The sequence below is a fragment of the Chrysemys picta genome, chromosome 4 (assembly GCF_011386835.1).
Source record: "Chrysemys picta bellii isolate R12L10 chromosome 4, ASM1138683v2, whole genome shotgun sequence".
Taxonomy (NCBI): domain Eukaryota; kingdom Metazoa; phylum Chordata; order Testudines; family Emydidae; genus Chrysemys; species Chrysemys picta.
In genome coordinates this window covers 117,430,348-117,449,416 of record NC_088794.1, presented here as the reverse complement: position 1 = coordinate 117,449,416, position 19,069 = coordinate 117,430,348, and the positions used below count along the sequence as shown (strand labels likewise).

The following is a 19,069-nucleotide window of genomic DNA, read 5'->3' as shown; positions in this document are numbered from 1 at the left end:
ATACAACACCAATCAACCACAATATATAATATTCATATACGATTACAGGCATCCCCATGTCCTTCACACAGAGTAAAGATATTCTCTATGAGTGGCATTTATAGGAGTTTATTAGCCAAGTAATTTTTACCTACTTCAGCAGTTGTGGTTCTGAGAAACAATTTTGGAAAGTAAACAAATAGATTTGCCAATCCTTTATTCTTCCTCTCTGACCCAAGACAGGGCTTCTTGCAGACTAATATAAAAACAATGTTTTGGTTGGAACCCTTTGTTAAAATATTGGCAGACCGAAGGTTGCCAGACCCTGAGTGAGGATTACCGGCAGGCAGAAAGTGATGAGGGGGATGGGAAACAATTTTATATTCCATCCCTCTGTATGTGGGGTGGCGGTAAGATAGCTATATAGAGAGGGAACTGGATTGCATTCATTTATGTTACCTGACAAAGGGCCTTGCAAAACTATGGGCCATCTCTGATCCTGTAAAGTGATAATTAGTACTTCCATAGCAATCTTCATTTTTATAGCACTTCACAAACTATATTAATTGCATAGTGTATGGGATTATCATCGTCGTTTCATCATACTTCTTCTGTTACAGTCCTTGGTTATGAATCTTTGACAGTCACTCTTAATTTAGTATCAATCAGATGAAACACTATAACATACTTCTGTGAAACCCTACAGAAAATCTACCAATTTATTCTGCCTTGGTCTGCTGCTTCAGCACATCTGAGCTCTTATACCTACACAGCACAAGGAATTTCACCACAGAATCAGAGGAGATACTCTTTTTTTTAAGGTGGAAGTCCTGACACAATCTGTCTTGCAGTGCAATCTAGTAACTATCTCAATGTTGTAACTGAAATCAGTATATTTGAAAATGTAGACAAAACTCCAAAAATATTTATAATAAATTTACATTTGTATTCTATTATTGTTTAAGAATGCAATTAAAACTCTGATTAATCAAAACTAGTTTTAATGTACTTAATTTGTTTTGCATTAATCACTTGAGTTAACTGTGATTAATTGACAGCCCTACTTTGTAGTGATGGGGTAAATACAAATGTGGAGTCTTTGTTTGTGTATTATTACATCTATCCTTGATTAAATATGATTTTCTTCCAAATAAGAACTGAAAACACAATTAGCAACTATCATTTTTATAACATTCATGGATTTCTGTATGGGAAGTAGCAGTGAGCTACCTGATTTAGGGGACATACTTGAATCATACCTGAAAAGGGGCCATATCAAAATATCACAACCACATGAGGCAAAGAGCAAAAAATTGAATGGGTCCTAGAAATGGAATTCTTCTTCAAGCATTAGAGGAGTGGTTCCACCAGGGTAGAGCAAAATGCTGGAGTAGAGTAACGTGGAGTAAGCTTGAATGGCCACTCCCTATGATGCACCTGTTCTTTGGCTGAACAGTGTAATTCATTTTCCAGAGCTAATCAGAAACCTTTCAGCAGAACTAAACTCTCTGGAGGAAAAAAAAAAAAAGCGGCTGCTTGATAAGAGCATTGATCCCACTGTAATCATTATGGTATATCTGCATTCAACATCATATGGGGAAAGTTCCTTTCTAAGAATATAAATGTGGCTGAACGATTGCTGCTTACTTAGTTTTTCTTAACTTTTATAATTGGTTGGGGAGGCGTTTCCCATATTGTCATTTTGGCTAACCCATCCTCATAGGTCTGGTGGTAATCCTCTCATGAACCTGTCCAGCACTATGATTTCTATCATCTTCTCCATGCCGTTGATCTCTGGGCACAGCCACTTCCGTGTTAGATGGATCAGGTCGAATAATTGTGACCTCAGGACTTTGCCGTCCTGGTACCTCCACTCATAGAACCTCTGGGCCCTTATAGCTGTCGTCACCCCAGATCTCGCCAGGATCTCTGCCTTCAACGGGGGGTAATCTGTGGCTGCTTCTGCTGCTATGTCATAGTAGGCCTTCTGGGCTTCCCCACACAGGAAAGGGGCAAGGATGCTGGCCCACTGGTCTTGGGGCCAGGCCTCATGTAGAGCCTCTCTCTCAAAGGCCTCCATATCATCTTCCACCGTCATCTTTTGCAGGTAACTCCTGGCCCTTAGGGGTCGCATCTCATTAAGGCCATGTGTCAGAGTGGTCAGGGCCTTCAGCTGGCTCACGACCTCCTGCAGGGTGGCTCGATCCTGGGCTGCCTGGGAGGGGAAGGATAGCTCAGTGGTTTGAGCATTGGCCTGCTAAACCCAGAGGTGTGAGTTCAATCCTTGAGGGGGCCATTTAGGGATCTGGGGCAAAAATCTGTCTGGGGATTGGTCCTGCTTTGAGTAGGGGGTTGGACTAGATGACCTCCTGGGGTCCCTTCCAACCCTGACATTCTGTGATCAGCATCTGATTAGTTTCCTGTTGCAGTCGTACCGACTCCTGTTGGGTGGTCAATTGAGCCCTGGTAGCCTCTTGTGCTGCTGTGGCCTGCACCAGTGCCCTCACTACATTGTCCGTTTTGGGGCAGGGGAGGTGATTTACCTTGCCCTGGGATGGTTCTCAGTGCCAATGCAATGCCACTCCTGACACCACGTGTGGCAAGGCACCCCTTCTGCCTCGCCAGACTTAACGCTCCCTCCTCTGGCCTGGGATAAATCAGCGCCACTCTGGAGTGGGTCTTTCTTCCCTTTTTGGCGTTTGTTTCTCAGAGCCTTCCCAGTAGGTCTCGGGGCAGGCCTAAGGAGTACTCTTTCCCTGGCCCCCTCACTGGAGCAGCTGTTGTCCTGTTGCTGGCCCAGGGTGTCAGTCCTTCCCCTAAACAGGCACTGGGTTTGGGTGTCTCCCACACTGGAGAAGCCTATCTCCCTGCTGCCGCCAGCCTTGCAGCAGTTTGTCCGCCATCCACTAGGAGAGATGTTTTAACAGGTTTCAGGCAGCCCTTAATTGGACTCAGGTGTCCCTAACTGACCTGAAGTAACCCCTTCCCAGCTTGTCAGAAAAAGGGCCTTTAGCATTCTAGGGCTAACATACCTGTTTTCCCAGACCCTCTTGCAGCCGTCCAGCCTGACTTTGTCACAGTCCTTGTTTTTAAAAACCTGAGATGACGTGGAGGACTTTTCTTGTTGCCTATATGGTAAAGAATTACCAATAAAAATCTTGTCTCAGATTTTCTTGTTTCTTTATTCTTAATGGAAAGGAATTGAATACAAAATCTTTTCAAAGTTTTAGTTTCTCTTGCCTATTCTGTAGGAGTCTTTAAGTCAGGTTTTTAAGGCTCTGTAAGGAGAAAGGCTTTAGAATCTTTGTTTTGTGCTCTTTTGTGCTAGTTGATTCTGAAGGAATACACAGTTTTTATTCACATGATTAGGTTTTTTAATTTCTCAGTGTACTGATTGCTTACCCTCTTAATAGTAGCTGCTATTGTGATGGTCTTTACCTTCGTCAAGAAAATGAGTTTCCTCCAAAACCATTAGTATCTCTTTCCAAACTTGATGTGTCACTTATATGGTGAGCCTAATCTCCATCAATCAGAGAACTGAAGGTCCTATGTTATTTCCAGAATTTTTGAGGACTGTGAAATATTATGGCAGCAATTCACATAACCAACTCTTCTTGCCATCACTAAGACTAAGGGTACGTCTATACCCAGCCGCTAGTTCGGCGGCTGGCAATCGAACTTCTGGGTTCGACTTATCGCGTCTTGTCTGGACGCGATAAGTCGAACCCGGAAGTGCTCGCCGTCGACTGCGGTACTCCAGCTCGGCGAGAGGAGTACCGCGGAGTCGACGGGGGAGCCTGCCTGCCGCGTGTGGACCAAGGTAAGTTCGAACTAAGGTACTTCGAACTTCAGCTACGTTATTCACGTAGCTGAAGTTGCGTACCTTAGTTCGATTTGGGGGTTTAGTGTAGACCAAGCCTAAGATTATGTCACGGAATCTGTGACTTCCAGTGATCTCCATGACATTGGGGATCTCCATGGATGGCAGGGGACCCTCCCACAGCTGCGGGCAGTGAGACCCCCACAACTGACCAGCTGCCGCTGGTGACCCCTGAGATGCCCAGCTGCCGCTGCTGGCAGGAGTCCCCCCTGCAGTGGCTCAGCCACTTAGAGTAGCCAGAGCCCCCCGGCAGCTTCCAGCTACCAACAGCAGAGGGACCCCGAAGCTGCTCAGCGGCCACGGGTCGGCGGGCCCCCGCAGCTCCTCAGCCGCCCTGCAGTTGCTCAGTTGACGCGAGCAGAGCCTCCTCTCCCCCCGCAGCTACCCAGACTCCACTGCTGGCAGCCATCTCCCCCCCTCCCCGCAACTCCCAACCCCGCAGGGTGTTGGGGACTCCTCCCAGGCACTGGGGTCACTGCAGCTCCTAGCCACTGCAGCAGGGACAGGGTGCTGGATCCTCTTCCATCCCCATTTTGTCAGGGATGTTTTTATTAATTTTTGTTTATTGCCCATGATCTGTCCATGACAAAATCGTGGGCTTAGCCATCACCATTGAAAGGCAGGTAGTAAATCAATCATTTGAATGACCTCAGTGGCATACGCAGCTCCATGCACTTTTAATTTCAAGCAGTGATATTTATCAGCACTAATTTAAGGCTTTGACAATCATATCTGATCTTCTTTTCCTGAGCCCCAGGGTATTTAATAAAATCGACAATGAGTCTCTCTTACTTTGTGTGACAAAGTTCCTCCTCTATCTTGGTGGGTCCTGCGCTTATTGGCAGATTTTCTTGCCTCAGAGATTCACCATGTGGGTTGGGGAACAGCCCAGAGGCCTTCCCCTCTGGAAGAACCCACAGTCCAGGTCAATTGGGAGGTTTGGGGGGAACCCAGGCCCACCCTCTACTCTGGGTTCCAGCCTAGGGCCCTGTGGACTGCAGCTGTCTATAGTGCCTCTTGTAACAGCTGCATGATAGCTACAACTCCCTGGGCTACTTCCCCATGGCCTCCTCCAAACACCTTCCTTATTCTCACCACAGGACCTTCCTCCTGGTATCTGATAACACTTGTGCTCCTCAGTCCTCCATCAGCACACCCTCTCACTCTCAGCTCCTCACACTCCCACCACAAACTGAAGTGAGCTCGTTTTTAAAACCCAGGTGCCCTGATTAGCGGGCCTTAATTGATTCTAGCAGCTTCTTCTTAATTGGCTCCAGGTGTCCTAATTAGCCTGCCTGCCTTAACTGGTTCTAGCAGGTTCCTGATTACTCTAGTGCAGCCCCTGCTCTGGTCACTCAGGGAACAGAAAACTATTCATCCAGTGACCAGTATATTTGCCCTCTACCAGACTCCTGTACCCCACTGGTTTGGTCTGTCACATTTGTCACTCATTACCTGTGGCTAATTTATCTCCTTGCTTGTTCAGAAACAGAAGACTAGACTTGAGCCATTTGAACCAATAATATTTTTGCTCAGTCACTTGCAGTAGCTGTGTGCTAGACCTTATAATGTTATATTTTTCTCCCTATATTCTGATGAAAGTTTTCAGATTAACAACGTGAGAACTGAGGTCTTCTACAGAACAAAAACAGTATAGCCAGTAGCACTACAAGCTTCCCCTATGTTTCCCTGCCAGTGTGGTTCAGCCCTGACTTGGAGAGATCATTGTAGGGTAGAAGAGAAGACAATTTTGATATAATTTAGAAATGAAGGTGACTCTGGAATTAAACCTTGATCTATGTAAAATTGTTAGAGAGAAAGAGAAGAAAATAAATGATAAAAAATAAATAAACTGCAATCTGTGTATTTATAGAGATATTTAGTATGGAGATGCTAATTACAGCAGTCAATGAAAGGGATAGCAATTAGTCATCTGCTTCATGTCTGGTCTTCATGTTTTTGTTATAATTTCTACAATTACAATATCTTTTCCATAACCAGCTATTTTATAGAGTGCTAGTTTTGCTTACTATATCCATATTCTTAGAAAGGAAGAGGTTTAACTGAGAGCATAATTTAGACAAGAAGGCACTCATTAGATACATGGTTTGCAGTCCATATTATTTTCAGCTGCAACTGAAAAAAGGTTAGTCTAAAAAAAATCAGCTACTGGCTGTTATCTATAGAATAATCCTCGGAAATTGCTTTTTTCATGGCCACTGTGTTTTTCTGCAGTTTTATATTACTAAGCTTCTAACAATTGCAGATGCTTTGCATTAGTTCTGTAAATTGATTCCTGTCCTTCTGTTTGTACAGTTTATCGTTTCAAGGTTTTGACCTGGAATATTTCCCAGAAGTCATATAGCCTCTCGGCTTTATATTGTTGACGGGTGTCTCTATCCCAGGCTTTCATACCCTAAGCCTGCAGAGAGGAAAATAGTGGTTAGTCTTCCTGATCTCATAAAACTGGGATCACAGCATTCCATTACCCGTTGGTTTTGCTGATGCATAGCACTCTTATATTATCATGGTATATAGTTGGGATGGACTAACCACTGGGCAAAATAAGTAATCCTGAACCTTTGTCCTTCCCACTATAACACATACCCCCTCCCCCCCCCCCCCCCCCCCCCAGTGCTGGCTTTCTCTATGCCTCTAGTCACAGGCCATACCTAAGTATTGGCAGACAGTAGTGATTTGTTTGCATCATAGCAAAGATAGGTTTTAAGGGGGGATGTAAAAGAGAATAAAGTGGGAGATTTGACAATTTTGATGGAGAGTTCTTATCGAAATAAGGGACAGCATGGCAGAAAGCACAAAGGCATATGTGGGGAAAGTAGGCAAGCTGTGATCAAGGCAGACATCATGGGCAGACCAAAGTCAGGGGATGACGTTGCAGTAAGAAATTCGATTTGAAAGACAAGTTAGGACTAAATGATGAAGGGCCTTATATGGTGTAAAATTGGAGATGGGGGACAGGGAGAGAGTGGGGTGTGAAGTGGTTGGAACAATGGACCAGGAAGATGAGCCTAGAGACCACATTTTGAAAGAACATCTCAAGCACAGGGTGATAGCTGTTAAAATTTTTATCTTAGTTACTGCAACTGCAGATTCAGCTCTTAGTCATAGGTGTCTAATCCTTTTTTAAATCTTTGCTGAACTTTTTGCCTCAATATCCTATGGCAACAAATTCCATAGGTTAATTATACATTGGATTAAAAGAGGATTTATTTTATTTGTTTTAATTTTATTGCCTCTGATTTTATCAGGAGCCTTCTAGTTCTTGTATTACTGGAAAGGCAAACAGGAACTGTCTACTGTTACATCTGTATAAGTCTATATACCAATTCCTTTGTACTGGCTACCAGCTGGTAGTGAAAATAATATGCATTGCAAATCACTGCTTTTAAGACCTTCTCAGCTCTCTGGAAAAACACACCTGAAATGTTCTGTTAAGCCCTTTTTATCTGTGGGATGATGAAAAAAGAATAGACTTTTTCCACTGTAAAAGAAAAGTTTACTATATTTTTTTCAACCAGACAACTCAAAAATGGCTAAACTCTGAAATCTGGTTTGTCAGTAATACTCTGCTAAAAGTTTGAAATTAACCAAAGACAGGAACATTTTGAAAATTGCATGCTGAGGGCAGGTCTATGCCACAGATTTCTGCCAACAGAGCTGTGTCAGTCACAGGTGTGATGAGGAGTTATCTCTCATAAAATTGTGGGAGCTGTGCCGCAGAAGCCCCTAGTGTAGATACAGCTATGCTGACAAAAGTGCTTGTTTGCTAGTATAACTTGCTTTGCTCAGGTGTGGTGGAATAAGCTGTAATGGTAAGAGTTCCTGGTATAAGTATAAACTGTGTCTACTCTAGGAGCACTTAACTAGTATCATATGCCTATACCTATACTCATATACCTATACCTATACTTGTAAAGTGTTCCCAATGTAGACATGGCCTGAGTTTGTAGAAAATGTCATCAACTTTGCAAGCATATAGTTCCAGAGAGATAAACTGTGTTTGCAAGAAGAGTGCTGGAAGTGTACTCTCTTACAAACCAAGTGAGACATACTAGGCAATGTTTCTATGCCCAGATACCACTCACTGTGTGTTTTCCTCTAGTATTCAGGTTTTTGCCTTAGAAGATTCTTAGTGTCTGAAACTTACTGCTCCCTGAAATCCATCTGAGTCTATCACTTCCTGCTGTTAATAAACCAGAACAAAAAAGCCCTAAAGTGTTGCCCATATATTTATTATATTTCCCATTTTCTTTCTTTTTCTGCTCAGTTTGTAGTGCTCATGGTGTGGTAGACAGAATGGTTTACAAGTTTCCCACATTAGTGGGAAAGATGGAAAAAACATCATTTTATCTGACTTTTTCTTATTGCAGATTATTATTTTATTTTATTATTATTTATATTATGGTTGCACCAGAAGGTCCCAACAAAGACTGTGCTAAACTCTATTCAAACACCGTGACATAGACTCTGTCCCAAATTGCTTACTGTCTAAATAGACAAGACAAACAGTGAAATAAAGGAAATAGTATTATCCCCATTTGGGCCACCGACATGAAGATTAAGAGTGAAGTTCTGGCCCGATTGAAGTCAGTGGGACTAAGTGACATCCAAGGTCACACAGGAAATATGTGGCAAAGCCCAGTTGAACCCAGATTTACTAACCACTAGACCATTCCTCCCTCCTACAAAATGAAATTAGCTTTAATGGGAAGAGACCAGTGAGACAAAGCCCTGAATTTGATGAGCATTAGAAAATGGTCAGTTTTCAGAATGGAGAGAGGTAAATAGTGGTGTCCCTCACGGATCTGTACTGGGACTAGTGCTGTTCAACATATTCATAAATGATGTGGAAAAAGGGGTAAGCAGCAGGATGGCAAAATTCGCAGGCAATACAAAATTACTCAAGATAGTTAAATCCAAAGCAGGTTGTGAAGCGTTACAAAGGAATCTCATAAAACTGGGTTACTGAGCAACAAAATGGCAGATGAAAATCAATGTTGATAAATGCAAAGTAATGCACACATTGGAAAACATAATCCCTACTATACATACAAAATGATGGGGCCTAAATTAGCAGTTACCACTCATGAAAGAGATCTGGGAGTCATTGTGGATAGTTCTCCAAAAACATCCACTCAATGTGCTGCAACAGTCAAAAAAGCTAATAGAATGTTGGGAACCATTAAGAAGGGAGACAGAAAATATCATAATGCTACTATATAAATCCATGGTTTGCCCACACCTTGAATACTGCGTGCAGTTCTGATTACCCCATCTCAAAATAGATATATTAGAATTGGACAAGATAAAGAGAAGGACAACAAAAATGATTAGGGGTATGGAACAGCTTCCTCATGAGGAGAGATTAAAAAGACTGAGACTTTTAACCTTGGAAAAGAGATGACTAAGAGGGGATATGATAAAAGTCTATAAAATCATGACTGGTGTGGAGAAAGTGAATAAGGAAGTGTTATTTACTCCTTCACGTAACCCAAGACCCAGGGTTCACCCAATGAAAGTAATAGGCAGCAGGTTTAAAACAAACAAAAGGAAGTATTTCTTCATACAATGCACAGCAAACCTGTGGAACTTGTTGCCAGAGGATGTTGTGAAGGCCAAAACTATAATGGGGTTCAAAAAAGAATTAGATCAGTTCATGGAGAATGGGTCCATCAATGGATATTAGCCAAGATGGTCAGGGATGCAACCCTATGTTCTGGGTGTCCCTAGCCTCTGATTCCCAAAAGCTGGGAGTGGATGACAGGGGATGGATCACTCGATGATTGTATGTTCTGTTCATTCCCTCTGAAGCAGCTGGCATTAGCCAGTCAGAAGACAAGATACTGGGATAGATGGACCATTGGTCTGACCCAGTGTAGCTGTTCTTATGTTCTTAGGTCTTATGGGAGGAACTTGATATGTGTTTTATTTTTATTTTTCCCTGGTAGCTGCAAAAAATGACAATGCAAAAATTTGTTTAATTTTACCAGCAGTCTCTCTTTAATAGCTTTTCTCTTTATTTCCCAAAAGAAATTGCATTATGAATGAGGCATTTCTAGTTTTCTTAGGAGATGAGCATTGTAAATGTTTAGAGAATAAATAGTACCATGACTAAGAGATTAGTGAAAAATGTGCTCTTCATGTTTCCTGCGAACCTGTCACAGCCTCACACTGGGGGGTGGCTGTGTTTTTATCCAAAACAGCCCTTAGGTTTTCATTATTATCATTACTCCTTTGAATTGTCTCGCATGAAGGGGCCTCTTAATTTTATGTTCTGCAACGGGATTCACATCACAGATTTGGGACTCCTTAGCTAACAAAACTGAATACGTTTTAGTACTTACCTATTGCTTTTCATCTGCAAAGTCTTTTACAAACAACAAAGCCTCATAACCTTGCTGTGATGTAAGTAGAGTTATCCCCATTTCATTGATGTGCATCCAGTAGTAGTTAACTTATGACTAGCCCATGGTCACCGGGAGACAGCAGCAGAGCCAGATTTAGAATTCAAGAACACAAGACTGTCTTCAGTCTTGTGCTGAGATTGGTAGACTGTGCTTCTCTAATATGGTCTATGGAAATTTTCCAGATTTACCTAAGTGTGGAAGAGAAGAGGCTGCACATTCAGAAAAGAAGTTTGTGGCAAATAATGATGGTTTCACACTTAGAAAGCAAACACTGTATAATTCTTAAGAGAATTCCAGTTTCTTTGGTGCAGAAAAATGACAATTCAAAGATTTATTAAGGGCCAAAGAATCAAGATAGTGATTTTACTTTCACTTTTGGAAATTGAAGGATTCTACATTAAAAAGTGAAGACTTGTTCCTTGTTACATGGCTCCTAGGTGGGAGCTGCTAAGTTATTACAGTACCGTTTGTAAAACGTACACTAAGCATGTTTATAACAAACTGCCAGGAACGCCCAGTGTTCTGACACTTTTGTGATGCATGCATGGACAGTACAAGAATGACATTTTGTAGAACTAGAAGCCTGATGTTTGATTCTGTTTCATAACTTGGTGCCTCTGCCTCTTGTCAAGTCTTTATCATCCAGTTAATGTTCTTTTTACCAATGGATAATTACTAGATGCTGCATCTAGTTCATATTTACTTTGGGGCTTTGTGCCATATCATGCACTCAAGCTAAGTTTGTGGAAGTACGCAGAACCAAGAATTAAAAAAATTACACATGCACGCCTAAAGTGCATATACATTAATTCTGATGTCATAAAAATACTGGGGCCAATACAATTTGTTCCTCTAGAATGTTCCACTAAGAAGGGTATTTTCTTTGGGGTTCTTCTGCGGTTTTTTTCTTATTAAAAAGACTACAAAATTAAATGCAAACAAAGTGTAAATACAACATAGAAGGCACATAATTACAATTCTTAAATGTCAGGTAAAGTAGAAGTTAAGGCTTCCTCTGTGTAACAAAACTCACTCAGCCAGGTTAATCCTGGATGGACTTAAAAAATCTGTTTTTCTTGACCAATAAGCGCTTATATTACTCTCTGTGTTGATAAATGTATACCATAGTATGTTGCTGTATGAGTGCCATCATCACTTGCATTTTCTGACTTTAAAATTTTAAATTTGTAACCAAAACGTTGTATTTAACATAACTTTTTGTATCTAGTAGTATATCAGGCAAGCATGTACAAATTCTGACTGTGAAGAACAGCACAGGTCAAACTTATGGTAGCTGCCACTAGCAAATCTATGTACATACTAGCTATTGATAGTATTTCTTTGCAGATGGTTGATTGGTTCCTCACACTCCTTTTTTTTTTTCCTTTCCAGCATTTATGAGAAGAATGATTCCTTTCGATTTAAATACAACCAAGGAAGATCCCATTAGTATTGCTGTCAATGAAATGAAGTCACAAGCAGAAAAAGAGAAGCACTAGAGCAGCTAAAAATTATGCAAAAACACCACAGCTTTCCTTGCTGGAGGTTCAATTCTGCTCCATTGTTTTAAAACAATAATAATTCTGTCTGTAATCAAGCACAGCTGCACTTACAGGAGTGATGCAGCTTCAGTAACTTATCAGTTGCCAAATATTGACTGAAAGTTCATCATAGTTGTTTCAGGGGAGTGAGGCTATTTAAACCTGAAGATAACGGTATGTACCACATCTGCCAAAGGGTTTCATGGCATAAAGCTTTGTCCTCTTTGCATTCATTTCTATAGTTCGCCTGATTAAAGTTTATTCTTGCTTATAGCATACATGGATTCTAAAGATTACTAGCTGAAAAACTAGTACACAAACTTTTGCTAAGAGCAAAATTACAGGTGTAAGGAAATTTGGTTGACACTTAAATTTAAGCATTATTTAATAATGATTAATAATCAAGAAACAATTACTAGAAATTACTTTTGTCCCAGTATATTATAAGAGGCTTTATAATATGTTGTAGCAAAATATATACATGCTTTTAGGTATTTCAGTTTATAAAAACCATGTAACAGGTCATTAACTATTAGAAAAGAATCCAATCAGCAAAGTTTAAAACTAGAACCAAATTTTCCCAAAGTTGAAGGGACTTTAGATCATAGACTGCACCAAACTATCTCTATTGTAAGGGTTTAGAATTATTTCTAAAATATAATATCTTATAATCCAATGGTACGGCAAGAAGGCAGTATTATCTAATGGTTAGAGCAGGGTCGGCAACGTTCGGCACGCGGCTCGCCAGGGTAAGCACCCTGGCGGGCCGGGCCAGTTTTATTTACCTGCTGACGCGGTAGGTTCGGCCGATCATGGCCCCCACTGGCCGTGGTTTGCCGTCCCGGGCCAATGGGGGCGGCAAGAAGCTGCAGCCAGTACATCGCTCGCCAGCGCCGTTTCTCGCCGCCCCCATTGGCCCGGGAACCACGGCCAGTGGGGGCTGCGATCGGCCGAACCTGCCGCGTCAGCAGGTAAATAAACTGGCCCGGCCCGCCAGAGTGCTTACCCTGGTGAGCCGCGTGCCGAACGTTGCCGACCCCTGGGTTAGAGTAAGAGAATGGCAGTCGGAAGACTGGTTCTCAGCTCTTCTCCTAAGTTACTCTGTGACTTTTTGCTAATAACTTAACCTCTCTGTGCCTCAGTTTCCTCACCTGCAGAATGACCTGATGATACAGATCTTTAAGCACTTTGAAAACCTTTGATGAAAGGTGATGCTATATATGAGCATGAAACGTTGTTCATTTTTAAAAGCAAATTCTAATAACCACTTAGTTATTCTTTTTATTTTATATAAAGTATTTTGAAATTTCACCTTAATTTTAAAAGGTTGCTTATTATTCATAATTCTGGATGTCCTTCCTGCTTCTGAGGACCCCATTCCATTCAAATCTGATACATTTCCTAGCTTACTAAAGCCCCCAACAAACCACTATTGTAACATCTTCCACTATCTCTAGAATCTTCATTATTTCACTAGTCCTGGTTCAGTTCTATGATACATGCCTATCTTCCAACATTCCAGGTTGAATCACCACTAAAGTGCCTTAAAGGGCCAATATACTGGCCAAACACACCAGGGAGTATCAGAGTAATATGAATTACATTGCAATAGTTCATTTATGTCAGCCTTTTCTTGTATAGAGAGCCCTCTCCTTCTCTGAAAGACTGTGGCTCTTTTACCAGAACCGTCAGTAGAGATGGAACCTTTAGTAGCAGTTTCCAGATCATGATGTGCCAACTAAGGAACAGGCAGTGCTTTTAAGGAGTTTACTACAGACAGATTCTGCTCACAGCTGGGACAGTGGGGAGTCTGTTGGAGCAAGCCCCTTATACTCAGCATTGTTCCAAGCACACCTTATTGCTGAGGGTATTAACGCATAGACTCTGCAGAAAGGGAGATGAGAAGATACACTCAAATATTGCTTTGCAATAATTTTATGTGCATATTGTAACTTCTTTGTATGAAAACAGCTATTGACTATTTTTCTTATGTCTCATAAAAGATTGGCTTATCCTTTCTGAAGATATTCTCTTTGCCTTCTAGATGTGCATAGTGTAGGCTGGAGTAGTGCTGGCACTAGCCCTTTACAGATTGCTGGCACATTTCCTACCTCAAAGGCCAGAAAAGCATAACAGGGTCATCCATCTCTTCCAATCCCAATGGCTGTGTCAGAGCCAGAATAAAAAAACTACACAAAAAACCCCTCTCTACTAGTGAAAATAAGGTTAATGAAAACTTGTTTCTGTCATAGAGTAGGAAGGAGCATGGACATCATGAAATATGGGAATAACTCAGTCCATAGTTGCCCTAAACTAAACCAACTCTAAATGTATTCAGCATTTGTAATTTATTTTTTAATTAAATCAGGTCACAGCTGGAAATTGGTGTTTAAAACACTTTAGCCAGCTGCCTGGTGAAATGTTGGAAAATCAGAAAATAAGATATTCACAGTTTCCAGAGTTTATGGTGCATACATATAATGGTTAAAAGAAATATAGGACAGTCAATTTAAAATAAAAACTGTTGTTTTGCAACAGAGTAAATTGTGGTCTTAAAATAGACCATGTTGCAAGGAGATCTTTTTAAAGAGAACCCCCTACAGTTTGAATTGCTGTATAGATAGATGTGTATCAACCTTCTTTTACTGAATCTGGAACAACTTCCATGGTAAATGCCTGTTTGTAAGTGGGCAAGGCTCAAACCTGGCAACTGAGAGCCTCAGTTCAGGAGCAAAATTATTATTTTTGTAAAAATAAAAATCTCTTTGCTTTCCCTAAGGAATGTGAAAAAAGCTGGATATTCATTGCTTCTGGCTCTCTTGGCTTGTATTTATTATTCTTACTTGTGTTTACTAAAAGTAGTTTAGTTAGTTTTAATAATTGTTTTTTGCGTTCTCTGACTACTACATTTAAGCAGTCTAAACTCCAGGACATGCTTTCAAAATGCTCTGTAAATACATTCACACAGTAGAATGAAAATGACTATTGGGTTATACTGGCTTTAAAACTCCTTAAATATGTTAATTCTTTACAAATTGGGCCATGTGATATCTTTTCTGGGGCAATTTATTTCCTTTTTGTAACTTACGAAGAGGGTTGGGGGAAAGAAATTAAACCACAAAAAAATTAAAGGAACTTTTTAATGGGGTGGTGTAAGCTTTCCAAACCCAGTAAATTCTTTCCTAAACTTACCCTCTTGGCACTGCAGCCCAGATAATGTACAACATCGGCCTGAATTCTGCCTTAGATAGAGGATCATATTTCCTGCAATACCTCAGTGTAATACAGTGAATTAATTTCCTTCCTAATGAGGGTTAAAGTCCCTTTCCTGACACTATTTGAAAATGACCTTTTGTGGTTTAATAAATTATATTTTTCGTCTTGGCAAAACTATTATTCCTCCTGACAAGTTTTTGATTCTAAAGTAGAAAATCAGGTTGTTCATTTGAAACATTTTGTGCATTCAGTATCCTAAAATTACTAGCCTTTTCATTCATCATAGATCCTCTGTATATTATTTAATTTATTAATGGCCTAATCCTTGCACACAGTGAGAGCTTTCAGTATGCAAGAAATGTGGGATCAGGCTCAAAGATCATGTCTACACTGAGTTTTTTTTCTTATGCACAGCATCTCTGAAAATTTGGCCACTTGTATTTAGGTGTCTAAATATGGACCTAGGTACCTAACTTCAGGCATCCAATTTGGAAATTTTGGCCTTGAAGACTATGATCCAAATTCTACTTAGTGCAGCTTAACATAGCTATAAGTGGAAGTGCATCAACCCCCTATGTTCATTATCCCTAAAACACCACTTATTGTGGTATCCAAGCATCTTCAGTTGAATTACTTCAGTTTTACATTGTCCCTCAGTTCTCTAGAACTTCATCTGGAACCTTATATATTTTCAAGCTTTGGCAGCCATGTAAGCCAGTGATGCCTGCTTAGTGGTAAACTTTCTTCTACTTGAATGGACAAGTCAGACTCCTAGTACACCTATATTTAAAAGCCTTGCCTATTGGATGTAATCACTAATTAGTCAACACAGCTGATTTTTATTATCAAATTAGGTTCTTCTAGAAACAACTGCAAAGAGAAAAATAGAGCTAGGCACAGAACACAATGTCCTCCTCTAGTGGAATGGAGAGTAGAGAGGGCAGGGATAGATCACCACATGGAGAAGCAATTTAGCCTTTTTTCTCCTCAAATTTTTCATGGAAATGAGAGGTTTCAGCAATAATGGTACTGAAGTTTTGTGCATTCATCCATCACCCACATCTTCTCTACTCCCCCTTCCAGCTTTCCCTCAAAACAAATTTGAATGGATTAGAATACCCAGGCCCTAAGAAAATACAGTCATCTTGTTCCCTACAGTCCTCTCTTGGGTGGGAGAGTGTTTGTTCCCACATCCCATGTTTGTCTTGTGGACATGTTTCCACAACATGGCCTCTTAAATGACTCTGCACTAGATAACTGTGGGTTTCCCTGGAAAAACTGGCTTTTCTGGATGAAAATGTCAATATTTTGTCCCAGCAGTATATTCAAGTATTTTTATAACAGTGATCTTAGTCTTTATGCCTAAAAATTCCTAAAGGAAAAAATGGAGAAGTTTTCACATCTGTATCTCTTGCAAGAATGTAGCTGTTGCTTAAATTGCCTGTTTTTGTGCCCTCTGCTTTGTTTGTTGTAAACAAGAGAGTTAAATCTTATCCTATTTTTGTAAAACTCTGACCCTTTGGTCTACAAGTCCATCATCTATAGTGTTAGTAACCTTGTCCCCTCTTACCTGGGCCCTGTTCTGCCCCCACAGGTGAAATTCCCAATGAAGTCTATAGGAACTGCACCCATGTGTCTGGGGGCATAGGCAGGTCCAAATGAGTATAATGTTGCAAAAACAAATTCCTGTGACTTTTAATCTGGTGGAGGTGGTGATGATGAAGAAGATATGATAAAAAAACAATTTAGAACCAAGGATGATATGGAGAAGGGTCCCCCTTCAGGGAATAGTTGTGCCATCTTATCTGAGATCTGTTCACCATGATGAATTTCCAGGTGCTGCATATTTTTGCTCTTGTGTTTAGCTATTATCAGCATTTAAACAGAACTGTAATTCAGTGAGTAAAACCCATGTATTAACAATGAATCTTCAGAACACCTTCATCATTAATTCAAAAATCTCTACAGTGATTTGAGCTAGTATGTGCTATAAGCATATTTTCATGCAACCGTTCTGGTTTTGAACTTTACTGCATTACTGTGTGCAGGCATAAATCAGATCTTAAAAGTTAGCAAAACACGTGTATTATAGTTAGAAGTACAGCAGAAGCAACGTATAATTTGGTGAACTTGGTCTTTCAAAATCTGGAACCCAGTTCCTTTGAGAACGTTGGCAGCAAAAATGAAAGGGAAAAAGAAGTAATTGCTAATGTGGTTAAAGTACAGACACATCCACCATATATCATCTGTACTAGCAACAATAACTAGTCATATTTCTAAAGTTTAAAGTTGCAAACCTGCCATGCCTCAGCCTGCAAGAATGAGACACTGGTTATTGTTTTTTTTTTTTTTTTTGCTTGGCAGATGTAAAATTTTAATGTCACACACGCATACCTTGAGACAATAGGCAGTGATTGGGATTTCAATATAACAAATATAAAGAAACCTCTTGTTTCTTAGACTGAGATTTCTTGACACCTATGCTGCAGATTATTCCCAAGGCAAATCATTTCTGATTGGCCTTTTCATTTAAACAAAAATAAGTGAGTGGGGGACAATGTATCTTTATCAAGTGCCATTTCCTGTGTCATGTCCGCACAGATATTTTACTGAAATAGAAAACAAAATGTGGACCTGAAGCAAAATAAGTTTCAACTGTTCGAATGGATAATAAAATCACTAATAAGTCAAACTTATAATGAAAAATCAAACAAAGGCCAATTCTCCTATGATTTGGTAGCAAGGGAGGAAAAATTAGGCTCATTCATTACTCTCAATGTGAAACTCCCTCTTCAGGGTGTTTGTATCTTTTTGTAAAAAAAAAATCCTGCCCTTATTTTTAATGAAGGACTTGACTGGGGAGCAAACAGAAACTATACAAAAAGCATTCAGTTTTGTCAGCAATTATTGTACCTCTCTTCTCTGTGCTGTTACTGTTAAAGGTATTTGTATTTTGAAGTAGTCTAGCGGCTGCAACATCAGCCAGTTGCCATGAAAAGATAATATCCTACAGTCATCAGTGTGCTTTCACTACAAGACCAAATAAAGAAAAAAGAGGAAATCCACTCATCATTCCCTGTTGTGTGATGAATGGATCTTAGAGAAATTAGAAACAGGTACATAGCAGGCCAGCTTTTTCCAAAGTGCTCAGTACTCAACATATTCTGTTTTCAACAAAAGTACTGATTACTTTTGAAAGTCCAGCTACTTCATTTCAGTGCTTAATAGGAACGATTAAGTGCTAAGTTCTTCTGAATATCTCGTCTTTCATGTGATTAAATATTGTATGAAAATAACTCATTAAGGATCAGATCTTGCCATCCTTACTCAGGCAAAACACCCATTGAAGCCATTAGCTTCAGTGGGAGCTTTGCCTGAGTAAGGACTACAGGATTTTAGCCCTCTCTCTTTACACTGAAGTTGTTTTGATCTCAAGCTGCTTTTCTGATCTGTTATGTATGTTGCACTTGTACATCAGGAGAAACCATTCAGCTGTTCTACCATCACCACATCATTTAGCTCATGGGATCAATTTCAATAGCTGATTTGCCCGTAGGGTGGTAACAGCATAAAAGGGAACACTTTCTTATAATCTCTTTTCATGAGAATTTTGTAACTCCAGTTGTTTGCTAAAATAAAAGCCACACTGTAAACAGGCTAACATCAGATCACATGCTGCTTAACTTTAAAGATCATCTCCTGGGCAGGAGTAAGTACATCTGAATGTGGTGTTTATCCAGATTTGCTGACTGCTAAAATCCCCCCCCCCCCCCCCATCATGAGTGGACGAGTGGAAAGGAGGAAGGGGGTGGGGATGCTCAGAGATTGTATAATCAGTGTTGAATACAGTACGTAAGTCATATCTGGAAAATAAAGGATGCAGACTGTTTACTTAAGAGAACTCTGTTGCTCAGTACAGAGTTTTGAAAGCTCATACCCTGAAAGGTAATTTTTGAACATGTGTCAGTTTCAAATTACCATCTCTATAGCCATTTGCTGACAACTAAAATATTGCTGAAAAGTTA

The 19,069-nt window shown here is 40.3% G+C and overlaps 1 protein-coding gene across 9 annotated transcripts in view; it reads left to right on the top strand.

Moving 5' to 3' along the window:
- CEP128 (centrosomal protein 128) overlaps positions 1 to 11,816 on the top strand; it is a 418,852-nt gene extending 407,036 nt beyond the window's left edge. For all 9 annotated transcript variants that reach the window (XM_065593465.1, XM_065593463.1, XM_065593464.1 and 6 more), the window contains one exon: positions 11,680 to 11,816. In XM_065593465.1, the coding sequence (XP_065449537.1) occupies positions 11,680 to 11,786 (107 nt within the window). In that variant the 3' untranslated portion in view covers positions 11,787 to 11,816. The remainder of the gene's footprint in view (positions 1 to 11,679) is intronic.
- Positions 11,817 to 19,069: the final 7,253 nt, after the last annotated feature.